Raw genomic sequence first — 25,504 nt, forward strand, 5'->3', positions numbered from 1 at the left:
GGACAGGAGAACAGATTTCCCATGTTTTGGCAAATCATGGAGAAGCATAAAATTACAGATGCTGTTCCACAGGCATCCGTGCAGCAGTCACCTCCAAAAAAACTTAATATGCAGAGCAAGAGTAAGTGAGAAAGTGCTGCTCTTCAGTGAATAGACCTCTAGAATAATCATCAATTTGAGAGTGCAAGATCCCTGACAGGCTCCCTGTGGCCTGAGAACAGCAAAGCATGTCTGAGAAATTATTTAATTGGGGGTGGGGGGGCATGCTGAGGAAGAGAAAAAGCAGAGCAGAAATCATTTTTAGGTCACTTTATAAAACCACTCTGCAGATTTCTGTTCACTGCCTTTTTTTCAAGCAGCATCATAAAACCTAACCAGGCCTGACATTATTCTATAGAACAAACCTTTGAAAACCCAATCAGTAAAAATTGAGCACTGCCTGATATATTTAAATTAATTTCTTTATAAAGTTAGATTCCACTGGGTTATTTCACACAACCCTGGGGTGCACACAGCAGGTTTTGGAGAGCCCTAGGATGGAACTGAGCCCCATAAATTTGAATTATTCTATAGAACAAATATTTTTGGTCATGCAACCCAATCAGCAAAACTCAAGCACTGCCTGATATATTTACATTAATTTCTTTATAAATTACGCAGACATCTAAGTTATTGCTGGGTTATTTTGCACATCCCTGGGGTGCACACAGCAAGTTTTGGAGAGCCCCAGGATGGAACTGAGCCCCATGTATCTGCTGAGGGGGAAGAGGACTCACGGCTGGGAATGAGCAGTCTCGTAGCGCTCGAAGGAGTGTGACAGGTCGTGTTTGTTGTTCATGTAGCACTGGGTGCACAGGTCATAATCAAAGCACATTTTGCATTTCCACCTCATGCCTCGGATCCCATGCTTCTTGCAGCAGTCACAGATGATGTTGGGGTGACGGACACCTGGGGGAGCAAAAGGGAATGGGAGATCTACACAAATTCCAGGGAAAACCAGGCTCTTAGAACCACCCTTCTGGCATTGCAGAATGCCAAACCCTTCCAAAAGAGACTTTCCACTGAGCCAAGGGCAGGCAGGAGTACTTCACACACAAACACAATGCACCTAGAAATCCTAGGATCCTAGTTTAGAAATTTTTTTAGAAAAAATTTTTTTTTAGAAATCCTGAGTTCTGTGTTTACCTCTTTTCAGCTTCTTACATTCCCATTTTTTTTATCCCAGTCATGTCTAAAGCAAATATCTCTGTACATTACAGCATAAATGCTGCTCACAGAAGGGTGCCATGCTTAATGCTGGGCATAGAAACAGCTGTTTATAAAGAGAAATTATTTAAGTCCTAGAAAACCCTGGCACAACTGCTCTGAATGAACCTACTTCTCTAATCCACACTTTACAGAATTAGGACACACAACTGTAACAGGGATTTGAGTGAAACTCGATGAATGCATGTTTTAAAGGGGAAAAAAATCGTGTATTGCAGGTGATGCAATAATACAGTGTGAAGTGATATGGGAGGGCCTCTCTGCAGAATGACAAAGTCAGTGAAAGTGTTCAGTTCCCAGACAGAAAAAGCAGGAAAGCAGAGCCTTTGCACAGAGAGAAACAGGAATGTTCTGGCCATGCACAGGTGGTGTCAAAGGCTGTCCCAGCACAAAAGAAGGGGCACGAGGTGGCTGTGCCCTGGCCCAGGCCCTGCTCAAGCAGAGCCCTTGCACAGAGGGAAACAGGAATGTCCTGGCCATGACCAAGGCTCAGCATCACTCTACAAGCAGGGGCCAAAGGCCGGCACATGGGGCAGCTGTGACCTGGGGCAGGAGGTGGCTTTGCCAGTGGCTGTCCCCTGCTCTGCTCACCTATCTGGGCGTTGTCATAGAGCAGCAGGTCGTAAGCCCCCTGGAAGCCTGTGCGATAGTTGGTTCTGTTGCCCTGATCCCACTGCACCACCACGGTCTTGTCTGGTGTGGTGGGGCTGCCCGTCCGGCCAATCTCCACCACGGTGCCCACGCTGCCCTCGCCGCTGTCCTGGCTGCCCCACTTCCAGTCCACTCCACGGACTACCCGCATCCCGACCTGCATGCTGGCATGAGGGTCCAGGTCCATAGATCTGCACAGCAAACCCTAAAACTTCTCCTCCAGAGGGGTCTGGGAGATGGGCAGGATCATCGGCAGCACTTGTGGTGTCATGGGCAGCATGGTCATCACACCTGGAAACACAACAGGAATTTAGGTGATGCCACTCCATATATCACATTTCCCCCCAAAATGATATGGCTGCAGAAAAAGCCTGACCTGCTGAGGAGATAAATCTCGGTTTTATTCAGAACTGAGATTCTCACAGCTTAAGCACTGATGGGAATGACAGAATAACTAACCAGGCTTCTCAGGCCCATCAGCATCTGCAATAATATCCAAAAACTTGCTCCAGAGAGCTGTGCATGAGGGAAGAGAACCGGGCAAGGAGTCTGCAAAAAGTACCAGCCCTTGATTCCAAACTCAAGAATATGCACAAGAGCCACCAGAGACACAACAGCAGCAGAAACAAGCAAGCACAGTAAATAAAATTGAAAGAAATGACCAAGAAAACAGCAGCAGCACAATTTTAACAATAAAAGTCAGTCTATTTTTCAGGAAGTCTCCTCACATGCATCTTATCTTAATACAGCACTGTGGAGTTTCACTTGCCCTTTAAGTCAGTTTTGGTTTTAATGTGAGGATACAGGAAGTTTTAATACTTGAAAGAAGTGCTGGTCTGTTTTTGCAAAGTAACAGCAGTTTTTCAAAAACATGGCCTATGTCAGATTAGTTTCAGTCTTTTCCTGTTTTTTATCCACAAGCTACAGCAGGAACAGGGAAAGGCTGTTGCTCCACTTCCAATAAACCCAGCAGATTTAATGCTGGGATCAGTGAGACAGGGACAGCTTTCCCACCTATTGCCATGACAATGGATAAATGAGGTGAACACCACACAGATGCAGCACATCTTCAATTCTGAATTAAATCAGATTCTTAAATCAAGCAGATTCTCAAATCCCTGTATCTCTCTTTACCAGCACAAGACAGAGAAGAGGAATGTGGCTTTCAATATGTAGAGCCTGTAAAAATCTCCTGTAACATCCCTGGGCATCCCTGGATCTCCCTCTTCCTCCTGACCTATATATAACATCCAGATTTTCTCAAAAATTGAAAAAAAGGCCCAAGAGGATGCAAAGGGATGAATAATGCAGATGGCACAAGCAAAAGTCCCCCAGTGCCATGATGCAGAGGGTGAGGGGCTGGTCCAGCTGAGGGATGTGTTCAGCCCCAGCAGCAGGAGCAGCTCTGGGCCCTGGAATGTGTTGTCAACACTCCCACCCACCAATAAAAGCAACCGAAACCACCAAACACTAAAAATAAACCCATCCTCCAGCCAAACATCCCCTTTTGAATGCATGGAGGAATCGTTTGATGCAAAACCACATTTCCAGCATGCAGCGTGAGCCTGATTTCTGCTCAGCTTCAGCATCTCTGCAGCTTCAACCTCTCTCTTTCCTCACTGCTGTGACATCTAAACACCTGTCACATGAGAACAGCATCAAACCCAGCTGTCCTTGTGAACTTCACATCATCCTCCCTTCTAATCATCACTAAAAGTTGCCCTGGGCAACTCTTTCATTTGTTTTTGTGGGACTGGATGTGACACTGCTGAACTGAAGGTGCATCAGTGTTTACTGTCTTTATGAGAGCAGGAATTATCAAAGAATATCTTTTTTAGAGCCTAGTGAGATTTTCTCTCGTCCTCCAGATCTGAGATGAATAAAATGGACTATTTATTTATTTATTTTTGCTTCAACTAAGAGGCAGAACTGTTTTTTTTAAAGGCTGCTATGAACCAGTCAAGGCACTCAAGCAGATAAAACAAATGGGAACAACCATCAATGCAAAAAAAAAGCACAATTTAATTACTGTTACAGGGCTTTTCCAGAAAAAGAACCACCACCACCCCTTCCTGTTTCATCCAAGGGAACTGGAGGTGGGTACTAACAGTGGGAGAAGGAATTCCATGCTTAGGGAAGGAAGCAACAAATTCCACACCACACTGGATAGGGACAGACACTTCCCAAGCCTTAACTTTTCTGCCATTTCACTGGGCCTTCTTCCTCTCCCCAGGAACAAATGAACCACCACAGGCTTAGAACTCTCAGTATCCCCAGGAAGGCAATGCCAGTTCCAGTAATTAGTGATCAAAGAACATTCCAGGCCGTCCCACAAACCCATAAAACGTAAATCCCTCCAGCATAAAGGAGGATAATCCCTCCCTACCTGAAAACAGCAGAGCAGGCTGGCACTGATACATCCTGACAAGTGCCCAGCAGAGAATCCCAACAGCAGAGCCAACCCTGTCCCAGAAAGGCAAACCCACACTTTCCCTGTTCACCTTGCCACAAATTTTGGATGCTGCTGGAATTCAGCTGCACACCTGTGATGCTGGATGCTTTTACAGGAGTTGTCAGTGCTGCAAAAATCAACACCAGCCCCTTGCTGGCTGATGTGAGGATGCCTTCCTAATGTGAATATTCCATTTTCCACACAAGAAGGCACCAAGTGCATCCTGTATTCCCATCTCCTCTGCAGGGGAGATGCAGAACAGGAGGAAAGGGCTGCTCAAAACCTTTATGAGATGAATTACGGCACTCCTGTGGCCTGAGCCTTGCCAGAGCAGCATTATTGACTTCCTAAGTGGAAATGTTTCACTCACTGAAGCAAATACTCCTCCCTTGATGCTGCCTGGGTTGTAATTATTCCAGGGAAGGATAGGTAGAGAATTTCTGCCAGAAATTATTCACAGAGAAAACATCAGTTTCCCATGGGAATTTCAAATAACCATGAATGAATAATCCATTATAAGAAAAGCAGATTTCTGCATCCTCATCTAACATTCTGACCTTGCCTACGGTGACACAGGAAGGAGCAGCCTAGATGTAATCTCTCAGTTTTAGGAAATTTCACTAAAACTTAACTGGGGAAAAGGGAAATACTCCAGCTTTCAGCCCACAGCATTTTAGCTGCAATAATTGTGCCAACTGTAAGTAGCTGACAAAAATCAGTGCCTGGAACCTGGTGATCACATTATTTTAACAGTATGGTAAACAGAGGAAGTGTTTAACAGAAAAAAAAAAATAACCAACAGCTTTTTTTCTTCCCTATACACATATTTTGCTGTTTGAATCGTCTTCTGAGGTGAATTGCTCCACTTTAGAAAGATTTGCCCATGCAGAGATGCTTCCTCAGGCAACTGCAAATCACACACTTCTCCAAAACTCCCAACTTCCCCAACTGATCAGCCCCCAAAGCAGCCAGCATCACACAGCACATTTTGAAAATAACATCATTGTCCATTTCTTACTCTTTTCATTCTCTTTGACTCTTCCAGTGCATTAAATAAAGTCTTATCAAGCCATTAGAAGTGTAGATTGATCAGTTACCACCACTGTAAAGCTTCAAGACTTAATTTTGAATATTTTGCACCATCACAGACACAATTTTGGTGTAATGGGTGAATTAAGCCAGTTCATATTGACTTAAAAACTGCTGGGTTTTAGCACTTTTCCCACTATTCCTGTGAGCATTTCCCTACAGAAATAAGGCTCAGCAGGGTTTCTCCCTTTTCTGACACAAATTTCACAGCTCAATGCCTGCCCAGAGCTCCCCTGCACCATCAAGTATTGTTCCCTACCTGTTCTCCTACCTGCAAGCCAGAAATAAATACTTTTGTGTTCTTTAATAACAGACAACTTGGATCAAATATCTCTGCTCAAGGCCTACAGCTGCTAAATTTATTATTATCAAAGTTAGCATTCATGCCAAAAATCTTAAATTCACACAAATGCAGTTGCTATTAGATGAAAACAGAGCGGAAAACCAGCAAAACACACAGGAAATCAATACTTTTGACCCACCACCACATGGACAGTGCCTTGCAGCAGAGAAGCTGTGGCTGCTCCATCCCTGGAAGTGTCCAAGGCCAGGTTGGACAGGGCTTGGAGCAACCTGGGGTAGCAGAAATAAGATGGGCTTTAATGTCTCTTCCAACCCAGACCAGTCTGGAATTCCATGAGATTCCCCTGAAAAGCCACAAGGCCTCAATAACACTTTTCTTCCCTTCTTGTGCAGGGAATTTTGTTTGGACTAAAATTTTGCAAAATGGCATCACTGGCATAGGGGAGGGAGAGAGGAGCAGATGCTGCTTTTGCAGCTTAATTACCAACAGGAGATAAACAAAGCCTTTTTACTGATAAATCAGTCTAAGCTGAAATAAAAAAATCAGATAAGGGGCAGCTGCCACTGGTGAAATCAACCAACCAACCAAAAAAAAAAAACCCCAAAAAAACAAAAATCAAATCAAAACAAAACAAAACAAAAACAAAAAAACAAAAAAAACCCCACCTGCATGAGGTGAAATAATTTCCAGTGCCCAAACCTCATGTGCTCCCAGAGTATATTTAACTGTATTACATAAACATAATAAAACAGGTGATTAATAAGCCTTTGCTCTTGTCATTCCATCATGAGAGCAGGCACATCCTGAAACACAGGGAGGAAATGCTAAAAATAACCAGTCAGGCCCAGAGTCCCCACCGAGCATTTTATCTCTGCAATCAACACTTGGGCTTTACAAATGCCAGCCCATTGATCTGTTTTGCACAAACTGAATTTTCCATTCCATTTTATGCTGGTTGCATTTTGGCACTGAGCTGTTCCTTTTCCTTTCAGCAATATTTGAGTAGTTGTCACTCTGCTTTTCCATCTATTCCTTCACATTGTTAAAGGATGCAGGTCTAAAGGAAGCCCCAGGAAATCTATTAATATTCAGGAGCAGTACCTTTGTGCAAACTCTTCATTCCAGCATTCCGGTTATCTAAAAGATGGGCATCAACCTCATAGTAAATGATCTAAATAAATGAGGTGGAAGAAGTTAGAGAGAAATAACAAATCTTAAACTTTAGGTTTGTTGTGTGTGAGTATGGCAGGACCCAAAAGCTGCAGTGGACACAAAAACTGAACTGAGCTGGCCTTGAACCTTCAGTTTAACTCAAATTTCAACTCCCCTGTGATGACCATGGGCACAGAAAAGTGAACCTGCTCTAAAAACTTAACACTGATCTGCACAAAATCCAAACTGGCTTCATTATTGAGAGCTGTGGACTGAAAAGGGCTTTTTGTCAGCAGTGAGTAACAGAATTAATTAACAGAAAGTGACAGTGATCATCCAGGAGCAAAGATACAGCACAATGTTTTTCATGAATCAGCTCTGTGCTAACTGCAGGACTAAACCATGAAATGAACCTGGGTTGCACAATGGTCAATATTTGCTTTAAAACACTGAAATGCAAACACCACCTTTAGGAAACACCACCATAAACCACAAATAAACAGCTGGCACAGGCTGCCACCACCAGAAGCTGTGGCACACCACAGGGTACTGGGTTTGCCAGGGATTCACTTAATTTACTTAACTGAAGCTTTTCTGGTTCTCTGGTTTGGATTTATGCTGACAGCACAGGGGGTTTGAGCTGGGGCTGAATAATCAAAGCCTTTTCTGGTTTTCCCACTGAGGCTGAGAGTGCACAGGAATTTGGGAGGGATCAGCCAGGGCACCTTCCCCCGAGTGACCACAGGTGCTCAGCAATAAAAAATGGGGGAAGAAAAAGGAAAAGAGAATGTTTGGAGTTTTTTTGCCTTCCCAAGCAATCCTTGCACCTGAGGAACTCCTTAATTTTACCCTTCCAGTCCTGCTCCCTATCCCACTAGGATGAAAGGGAGCTGCCTGCCAGAATTAACCCACCCCACACAAGAAGGTGGAACGTCACCTGCCATCTCAGGGATGCTCAAAATTCACATTTCTACATCAACATAAATCAAACCCTACAAAAGCACAAGTTCTCTCTACCAGCTTCTACTCCACAGGAAAACTTCAGGCTTCAAATTGCTGAGAACAGCACTTGTGTGCCCAGTGGCGAATTAAAAGTGATTACAAGAGAAAGTTCACGCTGGGCATCTTGTAGATCTCTCTTATTACATCCCATGAGATAATTGCTCATGAGCCCGTTGAAATTTCCTTCTGGCTTTTGATGAACCATGTTCTTTCCAGGAGGGAGAAAAAACAGCTCCAGCCATTTGCTTTAATTGGAGCTGACAGTTTGCAGATTTGAGCCTGGAGCCTTGGAAAAGCTCAGCAGCTGATGAGAATCCACTTTTTCCTCAATAGCAGATCTGCATGTTAAATTTACAGTAAAAACAAATACTCCCTGCCCACACACAGAACCACTAGGTAATGTTGTTCAAGTAAAAAAAAAAAAAAAAAAAAAAAAGCAATTATTTGCTAAGTTTGAATTAAGGTCTTTGCACAGAAAAAAAAAAAGGGAGAATGGTCTTTTAACTTTTCCATGGAAGATCTCTGTGGTAAAGAAACAAACACTCAGTATTACTGCATTGAGTGATTCCTCTCCATCTCCTGCCAGGAATCACCATCACTTTTCTGGCCCTTGACACTAAGAGGTCAATAATCAACCACCTGCATCCCTTGTTTCTGTGCCCAGAACACAGACAAAAGCCACAATATTTAAAAAGTTTAATTAAAAAAAAGTTTAATAAAATCAAATAGAACCCACCCAGGTGAGCTGGAAAGTCTCCACTGCTTAAAGAACAAGCTTAACAGATCCATCAGGAAGGGTTTCAGTGCACTTTACCATGCCTCATGGAAAAGGATGAACTAGGTAGCCTCAGCAAGATCCCTTCCAGAACTATTTTCAATCATCTAGAAACAGCGGATCAGACAGAAACATATTCCAACAGTGAGAAATCTGTCTTGGCAGCAGATTTATGCTGTGCTCTTCCTTGACATTGCTCTAATGTATTTCTCAGAGGCAAGACCATCTGGCCCAGAGCTGATGGTGTGGAGCCCTGGTAAAGCTCAGGTCTGCATCTCTCTCACACCAGCTATCAACTCCTATTTACTATTAAAATCTGAGTTCAAGCACTTAAACGTACGTGAAACCCCAATCTAATGACATGTTTGCCTTGCCTGTCCATAAAGTCAGTAAGTGTCCCCAAAAGTCATTCAAAAATCAAAATCCTGATTTACAGCAGGAGTGAAAAAATCAGGAGGAATTAATTCTGATGCACTGAGAGGTGACTGAATAGTGAGGCTGAAGAAACATAGAACTGTGGCTCTGAAGTAAGGCTGCTCACAGACATTTAGACCCTAGGACGCTCAGCACTGGTGGAACAAGGGGATTAACAAATCCTCTGAGTTAGGAACACAATTTTTCCTCCTCCTCCAATTTTTTCAAACAAAAGGCATCTCCTTCAGCCTGGCACAGAGGGAGCTGGAGCATAAAACTTGCTGGATCCCTGATGAGCCTTGATAGCTCATCCTACCAACTTGAGATTCCCCTTCAGGCTTCCAGAATGGTTAGCACTGCACTCCTGCCTGCTTTCAGCCTGCAACTTGCCCTTTCTGTGCTCTGAAAGCAGATCAGAAGGTTTAAGTCTAATCTCTCCTGACATGCCTTTGGCTAGGCAGGCATGTGGGAGCAGAACAAAGTGAGGAGGAGCTCTTGCCTTCCTTATTCAAGCAAGGTTTGAGGGTCAGCATGTCCATCAATTCACCTCCAGGTCTGTGCATTTTACAGACCCAGATGTCTTCTTTGTGCTCTGGGGACTCTGGAGAATCCAAGAGCACTCTGCAGATGGGAAATGGAGCCATAGGTACACGTGAGATTGGTGGCAGAGCCAGGAACAAAACTCACACATCCCAATTCCAAGTTCTGTTCTCCATGACCTAGTCACAGGAAAAGAAGGAAGTTTCAACCCTTGATCCAGCATACATCCCTAATTCCCTTGGAATTCCCTTGGAATCAGGGAATGTGGACCAAGGTCTAAGATCAATCAACTTACTATCCTGCCAGCACATCAATGTAACTTCACAGATTGCATTTTCCAGTCTAATCGCTGGAAGACTTTTTCTGTGCTCTTGGAAATTTCAAACACTAGTACAGAGGGGAAAAAAAAATATTTAAATTCTGCAAGCTTCCCAAGAAACAACAGACTCCACTTTCTCTTTGTTTAAGGAGAATTCAATGATCTCTCTCCCATAAGTGCTTCCAGGGAGAATGTATCGAAAGGTGTGCTGGTCTCCCTCTGAGAACACTGTATTATAATTCTGGCCTCTCCAAAAACGCCCTTGACAAGCCATGAATTAGAATCCTTGGAAAACAACCAGAATTCAAACAGGACTCTCCATTCTATCCCTGGAAAACAGCAGCTGAAGGGAAAGGGCAGGATCAGAGCTACTGTGAGTGTCACAGCCACATTCAGCCCATCTCTGAATCCTGCCAGAGCCCAGGAGCACTTCTGGAGCAGAGATGATGAGCAAGGCAAACAGATTTGATGGGAACAGGCAGGGACAACACAACATCAGAGAGCTGAACTGGGTTGGAGAAAGCCTTCAACTCTGGAGAAACAACCAGGACCAGCCTCTGAGAGCAATAAAATCAAACATGCACAAACACAAGGGAGATGAGCTCGTTTCTGAGGCATCAGCCACAGCTCTGAGCATTCTGTGCTCCTGGAGCCACCCACTTTCTAGATCAAGGCAGCTTAAAAAGCCATGGACATACCCCTTCCCAAGAAAAAAGGCAACAACTGCAGCCATCACACTTACAGTACTCCCACAGTTTTTTGCAGTTTCCGAGACATTTGACAAAGTTTTAGTGGAAAAGGCATCCCAGTTCTTCCAAACAATCCTAGCAGTGGCCATTGCAGACCAAAGCAGGAGAATAACAGATTCTTCATGCATAAATTTGGCACAGGATTTTCGTAGCCACAGAGCTCCAAACATGCACTCAAAATAAATGTCAAAACATGATGCCATACAGCAATATCAGAATAAGCAGACAATTGTGCCGAGCCAAATATCACACAAATATGAAGCTCATTCTCATGGCAGTGACTCACAGAGCTATGCTGGGCAAAGAGGAAGGGATAGGAAACACATTTACCTTTGTGAAACCCAAAAAGGGAATAACTTCAGAAAAACAGAATCTGTGGTGATGCTGTTAAATAACAGCTGGGAAGCTGTTAATAATGCTGCAGGCAGCCTAAAGGAACTCCTGCCCTTTCACCACAGAATTAAATCAGTCTGAAAAACAGGCATAGGGTACTGACGATACACCAGTGGTAGAGCTGAGGCTACAGAAAGTTACCTGACACCCAACTACTGTCCTGTAAGTTAAAAAAGAACTTTTTTAAGGAACCTCCACGTGCTCAAAAGATGTCACCTGCTCCAGACACCTACAACTCAGAGCAGAAAGCAAAGCTCAAAACAGGGCAAGAACCTCTCCAGCTCTGCCCAGGCTGTGGAAGCTTCCCCTTTCTCATCTCCATTATCTACTTGTCACACAGCATCATTCCCATCATAAAAATGTGGGATGTGGGTTATTTACAGGAGCTGCATCCCTTGACAATTCACTCCTCCAGATCCTGAGACCATGAATGAAAAATTCAACAGGTAATCAAGCACGGAGGAAGGTCCTAGAAAGATGAACACCATCATTCTTCATAGCAAGCAGTTTCAGGAAACCATGGAGCTGTTAAACAGAGGAGTATGGATGCTAAATATGAGCAAAATATGCTGGTGGAAAAGAAGGCCGCATAACTTTCTCAGTCTCACCTGAGAAAGTGGCCTGGGAAATCATAAGGAGGAATTAAAACAATCCTCAAAGACAGAAGACAGTCTTGCAGGTGCTGTTTGTCAGTTTCTTGTTTTCTCGCAAGAGAAGGTCAAGGGGTAGTGTACCCCACTGACCAATGATGGTGATGTGTTAGTGTCGGTTTTCAAGCAAGGCAGATACCCTGGCCAGAGCCAGCACAGTGGCTCTCCTCAGCCACACAGACCATTCACCCACAAGACATCAATGTGATGGATGGCGAAAATGGTGTTTATTGCAGGAGAATTTAACATTTTATAACCTAGGGTCATTGTGTTACTCCCATCTGCTTTCATCATCGTTAGGTGCTATTGGCTAATTGCAGAAGGTCTTACTATCCTAACAGAGAGGGGGGTCTGCTAACTTCCTGTTACACCCTGAATTCTTCTGCTCCGCTATACCCTAGACTACAACATGTTAGTTTACTAACCAATAAGAGTTTTACTTTTCTGTACATATCGGTCTATAAAAGAAGATCTGAGGTAATAAACTTTAGAGGAACCCTCCTGTTCAACTCACAAGAGAGTCTGTGTCGTTCTTCTCACTGTTCACAATAGAGTGACAGAGAAGAAATAAAAATGGTATCTCATTTGAACCAAATACACTCCTCCTATAGCAACAGAGAAGTGCAGAGCATGTCATGAGGCCCTTAGCCAAAAAGAGAGAAGGTTCAGCAGTAAAGCCAAGCTTAAATGACCTCCATGAAGGTGAGTCAGGGCTCACTTGTTTCTCAGTGAGGTAGAAATCAGAATTTGTGACATTCAGAAAGTAATTCTACAGCTGAGCATGGGCAGTGAAATGAGAACAAACACCTTCAGTGCCTCCAGTGCAGCTGCACCAGCTTCTCTGGGTTTAGTCTGGGTTTAGTCTGGGTTTAGTCTGGGTTTAGTCTGGCCCTTTCTGCCTCCATTCAGGCAGACTGGAAATACAGAAACACAGGACAGAAAAAGCCACATGTGTCCTCAGCTCCAAGCTTCCTTCTCCACACACTCCATGGACAATGAAATTCCCGGCAGGAATCACGGCCCCCACCTCAGCCAGCCAGGCCTTACCTGCAGTACTTGTTGGGGAGCAGGACGGGTGCTCATACCCTCCAGGGCAGCCAGGAAAACACCAAGGGACCTGGAGCAGCAGCAGCGGGCGGGTGAGGCCTCAATCCCGGCTAAAGATGCCAGAAACACCCGGGCTAAAGCGGCCTCAATCCCGCCTTAAGGCGACGGAACCACCCCGGCTAAAGTGGCCAAAACCACTCTGATAAAGGGGCCAGAATCACCCCGGTAAAAGGGCCAGAACCTCCCCGGCCGCTTCCAGCTGCCCAATTCTGAGGGGAAAGACCCGGGGAAAGACAGGCACGTACCTCAGCGCTAAGGCTGAGCCGAGGATCCCCAGAGTCACAACCCCAGCGCTGCGCTCGCCGCCGTCCTTCCTCCATCCCCACAGCCGCGCCCGGGCGGGCGGAGAACGCGGGTGAGGGGCTCGGCTGGGCGCCGGGGCTGCGATCCGCCCTTATCCCGGTGGCTCCCGCGGTGGCTGTGGCAAACCCCCGCCCCGAAGCCGGGCCGTGTCCCCGGAGCTGAGCCGTGTCCTCGCAGCGCTGCTGCAGCATCCGCAGCTCGGCCTCGGGGCCGCCCCGCCTGCGCTCCCGCGGGTAGCCGGGAGCCGTAGTTCTGCTCCGGGCGCTCCGACTACAACTCCCGAGAGCCCAAGGGCAGCCCACGACGAGACCCAGAGCCGTCCTGGCTCGGAGGTGAGGGGAAAGGTTCGGGACAGTGTTTGGTTTGCCCGGGCGGAGCGGCCGCGCAGCCCTCGGGAGGGGATGGGGAGAGATGCGGGAGGGGTGCTCGTGCGTAAATGGTTGAGTGTTTGGGGTTTTTGGCGTCACTCAGTCCGACAAGTCCTTGGTTTAGCGCCATCAGATGTTAAAAGACTGGGTTTAGATTGGGTATTAGGGGGAAGTTCTGCACTGTGAAGGGGGTGAGGCACTGGGAGAGGTCGCTCAGGGAAGGTGTAGATCACCCATCCCTGGAAATGTTCGTTGCCAGGGCTTGCAGCAAGCTGGGATAGGGGAAGGTGTCCCTGCCTATGGCAAGGGGTGGAACGAGATGATCTTCAAGGTCCCCTTCCAACCCAAACTGTTTTGTGATTCCATTAAGGGAATTCATGTCTTTGTTCAGCAGGCGGGCTTTGAAATCCTCCTCCCACTGCCTGCCCCAGCCTTCTGCCTGGAAGGAGATCACGGATGGCTGAAGTGCCACCACATGTGTACCTGAACGCCTGAATCATGGAATGAGTTGTGTTGGAGGGGATCACCCAGCTCCAGCCCTCTATCATGGACAGGGACATCTTCCACTAGGCCAGGTTGCTCCATCCAGCCTGGCCTTGAACCTTAAAGCATGGGACTACTACTTTTATATTTCCTTCAGAGGCAGTTTAGGAGTTTGGATTATGTCTGTGATGATAATAGTGATGATAGTGTTCATGTGACTCTCTCCTGTCAGGTGCAGGACACACAAACTCTGCTGACTGCCCCTGGTGAGCTCAGAGAGACACCTTGAAAACTCTGGTTAAGTGAAGTAATACCTTGCCAGCATTAATGTCTTGCATATCACAGTAGGGATATGGCAGCAAGGTCACAAAAAACATGCCTTGTGCCATCCCAGCCTATCAGGAGCACCACCAGAGCCCTGGAACTCAAGCAGAGGGTAGAAGGACATCAGGCAGCAGCCTCACCTCGGGCTTGTGGAGACTGAAGAGAGCAAATTTCTCAGGCAGTGTCAGGCCACAGCAGCTGTTACCTTGAGTTTTATGGCTACAGGGTACATAGGACCTGTCCAAAAACAAGCTTGTCACTGCCACTTGATAAAACCAAACAGGAGGACTCAGTGTCCCTTGTCCTCTGTGTTGCGTAAAAATGATGTTGGCCAGGCCAGCTAAACACACAAAATATGGGGAAATGTGAGCATGGAATGAGGGAATTGATCTGCCTTGGTCCTGACACAACTATATTTCATGTCAGCCTTTGGCCAGAAGGTGAAAAGTGAGTGCTAGGAAATATGTGTTCAGTGGGTCTGAACATGCTGTGGTGTTCCCTCTCTCAGCTTGATTTTTGCCAGGCAGATTTATGTTAATGGAAATATAAAAATAAATTTTTATCACTGCAGGTGAGTGCAACCAACACCGATTGTCCTACAAGGTCTGTTCATAGAGTTTTGGCCTCACTCAATAAATACCGAGATAATTTAGGCCTTACTTTTGCCAGTGCTTGTTCTAAACAGGAGCTTGCACATCCAGGCTCTCAGTTACGTCAGGCTGGGGTTTTTTTCAAGCTAATTTCTCTTTGAAAAGTAAAAATAAAAATGAAATACTTTAAAACTTATTTTAAAAATTAAAATTCAAACTAATCTCTCTTCAAAAACAAAACTGAAAATTAAATTAAATAGTTTAAAATAAAAATCAAGCTACTCTCTTTGAAAAATAAAATTAAAAATAAAATTGACTGTTTGCAAAGTTACCTTCTTAGGCATCATCAGCCCAAAGAGCAATGGGTCAAAATGCAGTAATGAAAACTCCACTTGGACGTTAAGGAAAATCTGGGCATTTCTATTGCTGCTGGACACGAAATGAGTCACACAGACGTAGCTTGAGGTGTGGTGAAAGAAAAAGAGCTTTATTTTCTTTTCTCAGTATTTATAAGTTTCTGACCACAGCCAGGGATTGGATAGTCATGTTAACACCTTTCCAACTGCCCTGGCCGTGAGAGATGTCCATCAAAAGATGTGTATCAGAAAGAATGTATACATATCTGTGTTTACAGTCACTGTCCTGGGAAAGTTTTTAGAAACTATGTCAACAAGATTGAAAAACTTAGTTTTCAGGGCAACACATTGCAACATTTACTGCAACGGGCTGGAGTTGCACAGCACTGAATACTTGGGAGAAACCTCCGCTCTTCTATGGCCCTATCCCAATTTTCCAAGGATTTTAGCAGGAATCGTTCTTTGCCCACTGGATGTCGCTGTTCCACAGAAATATTCGTGGACTATTCCTTCAGCACCTTCTGTCAGCCATGGAAGCCTCTCCATAGTCAGCCAGGCTATGTGGATTTATCCCTGTGAAGCTGCCTTTTTTCCTCCAAAAGAAATCTCCTTAATATTTTGCACCTTCCAGACATGGCACATGGAAAACTTGATCCCTTTGTGATGATCTTTGAAGGTGAACATTTCATGGGATAAAAATATATTGGAGGGATAAAAATATATTGGTGACTGAGGGAAAAACAGGCTTCCCAAAATGTGTTTTCAGGACATATAGAGAAAAATAATCCCCTTAGTGTTTTGCATGTTTAATACAGGGAAAAAAAATAGTTTGGAGGATCCTCTCCTTAAAAGCAGAGCCGGGAAGTGGCAGCAGGAGCCACTGATGTTACCTTTGGAGGCAATAACCTGGATAAAGCAGCAAAGATGAGTATGCTCCCACTTTTCAGGGAAAAATCAATGATATTTATAGCTCAGCTCAGTCTCAGAACAAAGCAAAGTGACCTACATCTCTCCAGCTTTGGGAATTAACTTTGAGGAAATTCAGTTCCACATTTAGGTCTCTCTCCTCTGAAGCAAATGGAACCACAGCTTAATAGAATTTAAGCCCAAAGGGGATTCCTCTTTATTCCCTCCCAGCAGTTTTTAGCACTGAAAACAACTGGAAAATGTAGCAAAAAGAATAATTAAGGGTAGGAGGACCTGGTAGGTGACTGACCCTATGTGGGATAATCACCTGTGCCAGCAGTTCTGCTCTTTGAGGGGTTCTTCCCCCTGTGGCTCCACACAATATCTAAGGCAGGATTCCTCCAATGCTCAGCATCACTGAAAAATCAGGAAAACTGCATCAGTCTTCTGGCCTTTGCTGGCTGTCCCAGCAATGCCAGGTGGAAAACTGGCTGAATTCTGGGATGGCTGTGCCCAAAGCCTAAGATTTTGTGGAGGAGTCTAATAGAGAAAAGAAACTTGCAATAAATTGCTAAATATCAAGTTCTGTGCCAGCACTCTGCCCACTTCCACAGAAGCACATATGAAAAAAAAAAAAAGAAAAAAAAAACCAAATTCCCATTAAGTTATTTCATGTGTTTCTGACTGTGGGGTTAAAGGATTTCAAAATCAGAAATGTCTTCTCAGCCTTCCCTCTCTAATATGGTTTATTTGTTGCACTGGAGGAGCACAGCATACGGAATTCTGTCCAATTCAAACAGGCAAGGGAAGCCTGTCCATGGTTCTATAATTAGCTGGTGGTAGTGACAGCAGGCATCTTCGCTTCTTTATTATTTTAAAATTCTCAGCACTGTGCAGTGGGATGATTTTCTACCAGCCTGGAATGCTAATGGGTGGGAAAGCCTGGGAGCAGAGCAGCATCCTACTGCATTGACAGAGCCTTCAAAATCCCAAAGTGATCCTGAAATCAGTGGGATCACACCAGCCCTGAACCTGGGCCCAGCCACAGAGTACACAAGGAAACCAATCCTCCATTTTAAATTTTTTTTCCCCTCTGCTGCTACAGTTATTTAAGCAACTCGCTCATGTACCTGAGTCGAGGGCTGTGTGGCTGTAAATGAATATTTGGCTTTGTTCCTGGGGAACTGGGTACTTGTGCCTCCCTGTCTGTGGTGCACACACAAGGATTTTATGAATGGTGCTCATGCTGTAATTCTTGTCAGGGCCTGTCCTAAATCAGAGTTAATTTTTAAAAGTGAAACTGCACACAGCAACCACACACAAGGATTTTATGAATAGTGTTCATGCTCTAATTCTTGTCAGGTCCTGCCTTAAATCAGAGTTAATTTTTAAAAGTGAATCTGCACACAACAACCCCACCCTTTCAGTCCTTGATAAACCCCTTGCAAGGCCAGGTTTGGTGATTTTTACAATCGCTGGTTTCTGCTGAAAACTCAATTCATGAAAACCTGGTGCTATCTCAGGCCCTGGGAGAGTCACTATGGATGCTAAATCTGAACCAGAGTGCCTGTAGTTATTACAGGCCACATAGCTCTCAGGCCTGACTGAAAGCTAGCCTGAGAAATTCATGAGAAAGAATTAAAACAATTCTCAGAGATACTAAACAGCCTTGCAGGTGTTGTTTTGCAGCTTCTTGTTTCTCCTTGCAGGAGAGAGTCAGGGGGGGCAAAGTGCCCCTGACCAATGATGGTGATGTAGTACTTTGTTAACCAATAAGAGTTTCCTTTCTGTACTTTTCCATGTATCTGTCTATAAGACAGAGCTGAAACAATAAACTAGAGAATTCTCGTATTGTGACTCCCTTGAGAGTCCATTGTCGTTCTTTAAAGCCGTTCCCAATCGGAGCGACAAGTCACCAGCAGGGACATCCCATCTTTGCTGCAGGAATGCTGAGGAAGGAGACATTGCAAGGCTGCTCATTCCCCATTCTCCACTCCTGTGGTGCCCAGGGAAGGGGATTCACCAGCATTCCCTCACAAGGTTCCCTCTTTTCTATCCACACACCAGGACAGAGAATCTGGTGGGAGCAAACTGCAGAGAGGAGTGTGAGATGCTGCCATGTCCCTTTGTGCCGAGCTGAAGGCAGGGAGGACGTGCCAATGGCAAATAAAGAAGGAGCAGGAGAAGAGGGGAGCAATTGGCAAAGTTTCAGAGAGAAAAAGCTGGAATTTCAGCATAATTGTCCTGTGTGTGTGTGCTCCTCAGGGTGTTTAAATGCACTGTAGGTCTAAGCCTGCACTACCCATCACTGCATCATCTGCAGAAGAGGAGCTTGAATTACTTTGCCCTAAAAGGTTTTTTTTCTTGTCTAAATGATAAAAGGAGGGCTGGGAGGACTTTCCACAAGATTTGTTATTGAGTATTATGTAAGAAACAGAGTTGGAGGTCCTTGAGGTTGACTTTGCAGGCATTGCTGGCTGGAAGGAGTGTTTTTGTGCAGCCGAATTGGCTGCTGTGCCTCCAGCCATGGGATCTGGGAGAGTCGCAGGAACTCCTGCAGATTTTATCTCCCAACAACAGCCCCTGGGATTGCACAGGAAGACAAATCAACAATGTGCCTCAAGACTTCTGGGCTGCTCAGACAGGAAAATACAGGCAGGTAACAACTTCTCAGTCAATCTAATACTTTTTGTGTTTAGAGATCTTTCTGTAATTAGCTTATTGTCAGCTTGATTGTTGGCCACAGAGAATTTTTGACAGGTTAATTTAACAGAACAGGAGCTGATTTCCATTTTTATGGCTTTGTATTGTTCTCCTTATCAGAATCTTGCTACTAAAGACATCCACTCCTGCCAGCTGGAGATGGATCTCTGGAAGGAGGCTGCTGAATCCACCTTAAGGAAGATTCCCAGATAGTCCCAGATCGTCTCATTGTTTCTGAAAACAGATGTGAACCTCAGACTCCACATCTCTCTTGCAAAACCCTTTGGACTGTGTTCCCATTATCCATGTGCAGGAAAAATGCTGAATGGGATTTTCAGAACCCAAATGCATAGTTCAGGGAAGTCTATTCTATTTAAAACCAACAATGATTAAGCAATGTCTGACGGCTACAGTTAGCACACAGTGACAAAGCAGAAATGACTTAAACTCTTGGCTTATTGGAGTATTAAAAACCAGACTGAAACCTCCCTGGCTGACACCTCATGTGTAGAAATGCCAGCTTGAGTTGCTCATAAATGATCTTTCCAGCTTGATGTGTCATGGATATCTGCAGAGCATGAAGTCAGACAAAGCAGCCCTGTGTACAAGTGATGAGGCTGGCTGATCTTAAAGAATGCATGTGCAGGCATGAAGCTTCCCCTGGAAAAACACCTGAGTGAGATCATGAGGAATTCTCATCTCTGTCATCCTGAGGTGCCACTGGGTGCAGCAGAACATCCCGGAGGAGGGCCCAGAACAGATTTGCTGCTGAGTGTTTGTGTCAGCTCCACGCTGCTGCTGCCTTTCGTCCCACCATCACCTGCACTGCCTGCTCAGGCTCCAGCCTGATTAACAAGAATTAAAAAATTCTTTATGTCAGGAAAATTAATCCACGAACACCAGAAGTTTATGTCCAAAAAGGAGACAGAGGAGTCCTTTTACTTTATTCGAATAAAGGGAGAGGCCATGGGGCATTCCCCTGGGATCTCTCAAATTTTTGGAGGGCGCAGCCTCCTTTTTATCCTAATTCCCGGCCGCTTGTCCCTTCTCTCTTTCCCCATAGGCTGAGGTACTTGAGAGGTACAGGCTTCCCGGAACGCCTGATACCTGGGGTACCTTCCCCCCACCACACGCATAATCCCTTCTTAATTCTTAACTTTTGTGGAATTCATGATACTCTTTCAGTGCCTCTTTGATCTTTTAGTGGAATCCATCCCATTCTTTCTGTTGTCTCTCGCTGATAGCTGCATCTTATCAGCAGACCCACAGCTTGTTTGTAAAGACAAACCCATCATTCCTCTCAATCCTTCCTCTTTTAATTTTTGTTAATAATTGTCTTTACAAACTTTAGTTATCATTGGCCTAATTTCTTGTTCTTGGGTCTTTTTTGGCTTTGCAATTATTTGCAGTGGCATTACTTTCTGCCCTTTTGTAGCTATCTCTGGATCAGTAGGCGTGGCTACTACCTGCATTCCTTTGATTACATGTTGAATGAGTTGTATTAAGCAAGGGATCATGCATGGTAAAAAGATTAGAGTTGCTACAACACATAAGAGGAAAAAAAGCATTTGTTTACCACCAGGTAACCATGAAAACATGTCCCGTTCCCATCCTTTCCATGTTTGGACTGGTACATGGGCTAACTTTCTTATTCCTTTTGTTATTTGTTTTACCACTTTTCCATTGTCATCTATTTGCAAACAGCAGTTTGAGTCATTCAATTTTCCACACACCCCCCCTTCTTCTGCTAATAAATAGTCTAATACTATTCGATGTTGAAATACTGCATTTCTCATCTGAGTAGACTGGTCAGCAAGAAGGTCAAGAGTTGTAGCTTGCAACTTAATTATCCGATTTAGATTATAAATGGGTTCTCTGGCACTTGATATTAATTCATTTGGGTTCCACGTATCTGGTCCATAGTGTTGCATGATTCGTTCAGGTGGCCATTCATTTTTTTTTTTTTCCTCCACTTTTGGGTGCTCTTTCTAACCAGGGATGTATCAATGGACCGCTTCTCTCTAATTAGATCATCATATACTTTTATTCTTAACTGATTTCCTTGAACTTGTGGTAGCAGAAAGAACAATGGTCTAATATACCCCACATAACATATTCCTGACCAGTTTGGGGGTAGCCTGCAGTAAGCATTTTGGCCACAAATCCAGTAATGCCCCTTTAGAGCCCAGGTCTCATTAGCAAAGGGACCTTTCTAATTTTTATTATCAACTGGTGGGTCAAAATACAGCTTGCTTTCAGGGCTTAGTGGTCCACCAACAATAGTTGCCTCGCCATAAGAATCACAATATTTACATTTCTAAGCTCTTACATGACGTTTCCACTTGCAATCACGTCCCAGATCTGTTTTATTAGATCTGGATCAGAACCTGTTAAAAAGGGTTCGAGTTCCATTCCGGTGTTGCCTTTTCCACTGATAGTCTCGGACAACATGTGTCTGACTTGTGGAATTATCCCGGGGGCAGCTTAAAAATAAAGGGTCAAAAAACCTATCTTTCTCCACTGCTTTACAGCCCCCAAATCTTTTTGGTAATTATGGAAGGAACACCTTACCCAGCTACCATTAGTGAGCTTAACATGCGTTTGATTCCATCTGCCTCGATATCTGGAACAGTCATAAGGAGGGCAGTTGGGGGTCCAACAATCTAAACCTAAAGTCTAGTCACAAACGCTCTTTCCCACATATGTGCTTCCTGTTCTGTTTAAGCAATAAATGCCTCTTTCAGAAGAATGAAGCTGCCATGGACTTCCTTCTTTGTCCCAAAATCCTGTTCCATTATAGACTTCACCCAGGGTGCTAACCCACCATTTAGGCTCGACTGGGATGGCCACCCATGGCCAGCTTTCAAATCCCCCTGGCCCTCCACAGACCCAACAGTTTCTAAGGATAAAGGTCTTTGCTACTTGTTCTCCTAAAGTAAAAAAATTATTTTCCCACCTTAGACTCCAACTTAACTGAAAATATAAAGGTAAAATTATTAAGAGAAACATTCTAATAGTGTTATAGTCTAATTTCTAATTTTCAAATTTACATTGTCTTCTACACCGCCTGTGGCAAGTGAAAGCACAGAAACAGCTTAGCATAAAGAAAGTAATGACAGCATGGATTGGCTCCCAGTGGCTGGAGATCTGAGAGTAGGGATGCCCATGCAGACTGAGAGGAATGATGAGTTTGTCTTTACAAACAAGCTGTGGGTCAGTTGATAAGACGTAGCTATCAGTGAGAGACGACAGAAACAATGGGATGGATTCCAGTAGAAGATCAAAGAGGCACTGAAAGAACACTATGAATTCCATAAAAGTTAAGAAGGGATTATGCATTGGGGGTGGGGGAGGGAAGGTACCCTAGGTATCAGGCGTTCCGGGAAGCCTGTACCTCTCAAGTACCTCAGCCTATGGGGAAAGGGAGAAGGGACAAGTGGCCGGGAATTAGGATAAAAAGGAGGCTGCGCCCTCCAAAAATTTGAGAGACCCCAGGGGAATGCCCCATGGCCTCTCCCTTTATTCGAATAAAGAAAAAAGACTCCTCTGTCTCCTTTTTGGACATAAACCTCTAGTGTTCGTGGATTAATTTTCCTGACAAGACTATTTCAGAAGGCAGTCTGTGGGTGGGCACTCAGGGCTTCCCCCGATGTCGACGCACCAGCTACTGCTCCAGTCCACTCCTGCGGAGTGTCAGTCGCGGCTTCCCATCCTTCTCCTCCAGCTGAGATGTCCAAATCTCTGGATCTTTAGAGACTTTGACTCGAGTGTGATGTGTCCACCTGCGTTCAGCTGTCTTGACGGCTGTTTCTGTGGTTAGCAACACCTGGAAAGGTCCACGCCACTTAGCCAGCAGGGGTGCTTCTTTCCACTCTTTAACTAGGACCCAGTCTCCTGGTTGGATATTATGCACAGCAAAGTCCAAAGGCAGGGTCTGTGTCAGCTGAGCTTCCTGTCGAAGAGATTTCACAAGAGACAGTATCCGAGCCACATACTGTTTTAGATATACATCACTTATCTCTACCCCCACCCCAGGCTGAGAATTACAAGGATAAGGAATTCCAAACATCAATTCAAAAGGAGACAGTTGAATATCTTCCCTGGGTCTGGCCCTTATTCTTGCTAGAGCCAGTGGTAAGAGCCGCAGCCATGGCATTTTCGTTTCTATCACCAGCTTCAGAAGATGTTTTTTTATTTCTCCATTCATCCTTTCAACCCGGCCTGAGCTTTGGGGATGCCAGGGAGTGTGGAGGTTCTATTGTATCCCTAAAGCAGTCATTGCTCCTTTAAGAACTTTTCCAGTAAAATGAGTTCCTCTATCTGAGTCTATCGCTTCCACCATCCCATATCTTGGGATTATTTGTTCTAAAAATACTTTAATAACTGACCCTGTAATTGCTGAAACAGCTGGGAAGGCTTCTGGCCACCCTGTTAATTAACATACTATTACCAAAAGATATTTAAATCTCCCCACCCGGGGCATCTCAGTAAAATCCACTTGGCACCTCTGGAAGGGACGTACAGCCCAAGGCCTCCCTCCCCTTGCCAGTTTCTTTGTAACTTTGTTATTTGTCTTAGCACAAATCAAACAACCATCAACAGCTCGTTTTGCCAGAACAAAAAGACCCACAGCAGCATACATTTTGAGGAAGGCTTCTGCTATCCCTCGGGAGCCCCAATGACTCCCTTCGTGGAGCTGTTTTAGCAGTTGTGAGGCTGAAGCTTTTGGCATCCACTGCTCACCATCTCTTGTAAACTAATTACCTCCTCTTTCTTCTGCCCCACTCTTTTTAACTATCTCAAGTTCTTCTGCTGGAAAAGACAGCTTCTCTGGCACGGGGGCAGCCACTGGGAGCAGGGGAAATATCTTAGAAACTTCCGGCAACAATGCAGCTTTTCGCTTCTTTATTAACTAGTCTGCTTTTCTTTGCCTGTTTTGAGCACCCTGCCTGGTGTCCCTTGATGTGTATTGTTGTTACCTTTTTTTTTGTAAATTCACCACCTCCAATAGGCAGGAGATTAAGCTCCCATGAGCCAACATCTTTCCCCTGCAGGTTAATAAACCTCTTTCTTCTTACAGTTTCTCAAATGCATGTATCACTTTGTATACATATTTAGAATCAGTAAAAACATCTACTGTCTTGTCTCGGTGTAATTCACACTCACAAGAGCATACAGCTCTGCGTTTTCCTTCTATCACTTTTGAAGACCCATCAATAAACAAGTTTTCCCCCTCAGGCCATGGAAAGTCTCGCAGATCACTCCTTGCCCTAGACTGCAGATCTATTACTTGAATACAATAATGGAATTTGCCTTGGCTCCCCTCTTCAGGGCCGTTCAAACAGGAGGCTGGGTTAAAACTTTCCCTGCTTTTAAATTCTAAATTTTCTTGTTCAAATAAACAAGACTAATTTATTTATTCTTTTAGTAACTAACCACTCTCTATCTCAATTTTTGCATCAAGTCCATCTTAGGCATAGGGAGGTGACTAACAAATTAGCTTCTGTAATAGATAAACTTATGAATAAAAATTTGTAAAGGTCTAAATAAATATATTTGTAGCTATAATAATAACATAAAATAGAAAATACAGTGTGGCCAAAAAGTCCTTCCCCAGATCTAGTCGCGAATTCCCATTCAGGACATAACAATGCTAGCCGACACCCAGATAAAGATCCTAGCCGGCGCCCATCAACCGAAAAGAATGAGCAGGACACGGGCCATCAGGCTGACAAAGGAACGAGCTCGGAGGAGATACCCATCGCTGGACCTGAACACCCCACCTGGCAGACCACTGCTGGGGAAGCAATCAGGCTGACAAAGGAACGAGCTCGGAGGAGATACCCATCGCCGGACTTGAACACCCCACCTGGCAGACCACTGTTGAGAAAGCAATCAGACTGGACAAAGGGCAAAGCCCAGCCGAGATATTCATCGGCTCCAACCCGGATCCAACCACTCCATCCTGATGGCCCAAACCAAAATAAAATCAAGAATCTCTTTACATATGAGGAGACTCTGCCCGGACATCTATTAACTCTATTCTCCAATGCCAGGAAATCCATTCACCCAACAATCAAGGACCTTTGGTGAATGGTGCCTGCTTGGAATTTAGCCTCAGGACACAAAATCCCTATAAAAACCCAGACCTGACAACCCTCGATGGTGGATTTGGGAACACCTATACCTTTGGTATAGACCCTGTCCACCCAGCGCTGCGCTGCCCATTTTATTGTGGTTTTTTTCTCAATGTTTGTTCTTTATTGAAATTGTTTTATAATAAATTTCTCTTTTTTATTTAACCTAAAATTGCCTTTGCATTTAAAACACTTCCATTAAGGAAACTCTAATATTTATAACATTTTATAACTTTTAACATTTAAAACTTTTATTAAGGAAAGAAACAAAATACTTTCCTTTAAAGTTTTCCCATAACTTCCACAGAGGAAGTGCATATACAAATACTCAGGCCTTCTATAGGACCCTATTTTTACAAGGTTGCAGTTACAGAATTTGCTTTAAGGCTACAACAAACCACAGACTGGTGGGAGTGTTCCCCACAAGGTATGACTTGCAGCATTGGCTTCATAACTGAAACTTGCCAATTC

At 44.5% G+C, this 25,504-nt stretch overlaps 1 protein-coding gene and 1 long non-coding RNA gene across 6 annotated transcripts in view; one reads left to right on the forward strand and one right to left on the reverse strand.

Moving 5' to 3' along the window:
* Positions 1–13,603, reverse strand: part of MIB2 (MIB E3 ubiquitin protein ligase 2) — a 39,080-nt gene extending 25,477 nt beyond the window's left edge. The window contains exons 1-3 of one of the 4 annotated variants that reach the window (XM_023940488.2): positions 13,109–13,603; positions 1,858–2,208; positions 777–948 (exon numbers count right to left, since the gene is read on the reverse strand). In XM_023940488.2, the coding sequence (XP_023796256.1) occupies positions 777–948; positions 1,858–2,104 (419 nt within the window). In that variant the 5' untranslated portion in view covers positions 2,105–2,208; positions 13,109–13,603. The remainder of the gene's footprint in view (positions 1–776; positions 949–1,857; positions 2,209–13,108) is intronic. The other 3 variants (XM_086860056.1, XM_023940486.2, XM_023940487.2) reach the window with 3 other exon arrangements.
* LOC147649558 (uncharacterized) lies at positions 13,413–25,205 on the forward strand. Of its 2 annotated transcripts, XR_015278645.1 has the most exons (3): positions 13,413–13,498; positions 19,017–19,801; positions 22,437–25,205. It is a non-coding gene; the product is annotated as an uncharacterized LOC147649558 (long non-coding RNA). The 2 variants fall into 2 exon arrangements; XR_015278644.1 differs by lacking the exon at positions 22,437–25,205 and having other exon boundaries at positions 19,017–21,645.
* The last annotated feature ends 299 nt before the right edge of the window (positions 25,206–25,504 follow it).

Source organism: Cyanistes caeruleus, chromosome 22 (genome assembly GCF_971803275.1).
Source record: "Cyanistes caeruleus chromosome 22, bCyaCae1.hap1.1, whole genome shotgun sequence".
Classification (NCBI taxonomy): Eukaryota; Metazoa; Chordata; class Aves; order Passeriformes; family Paridae; genus Cyanistes; species Cyanistes caeruleus.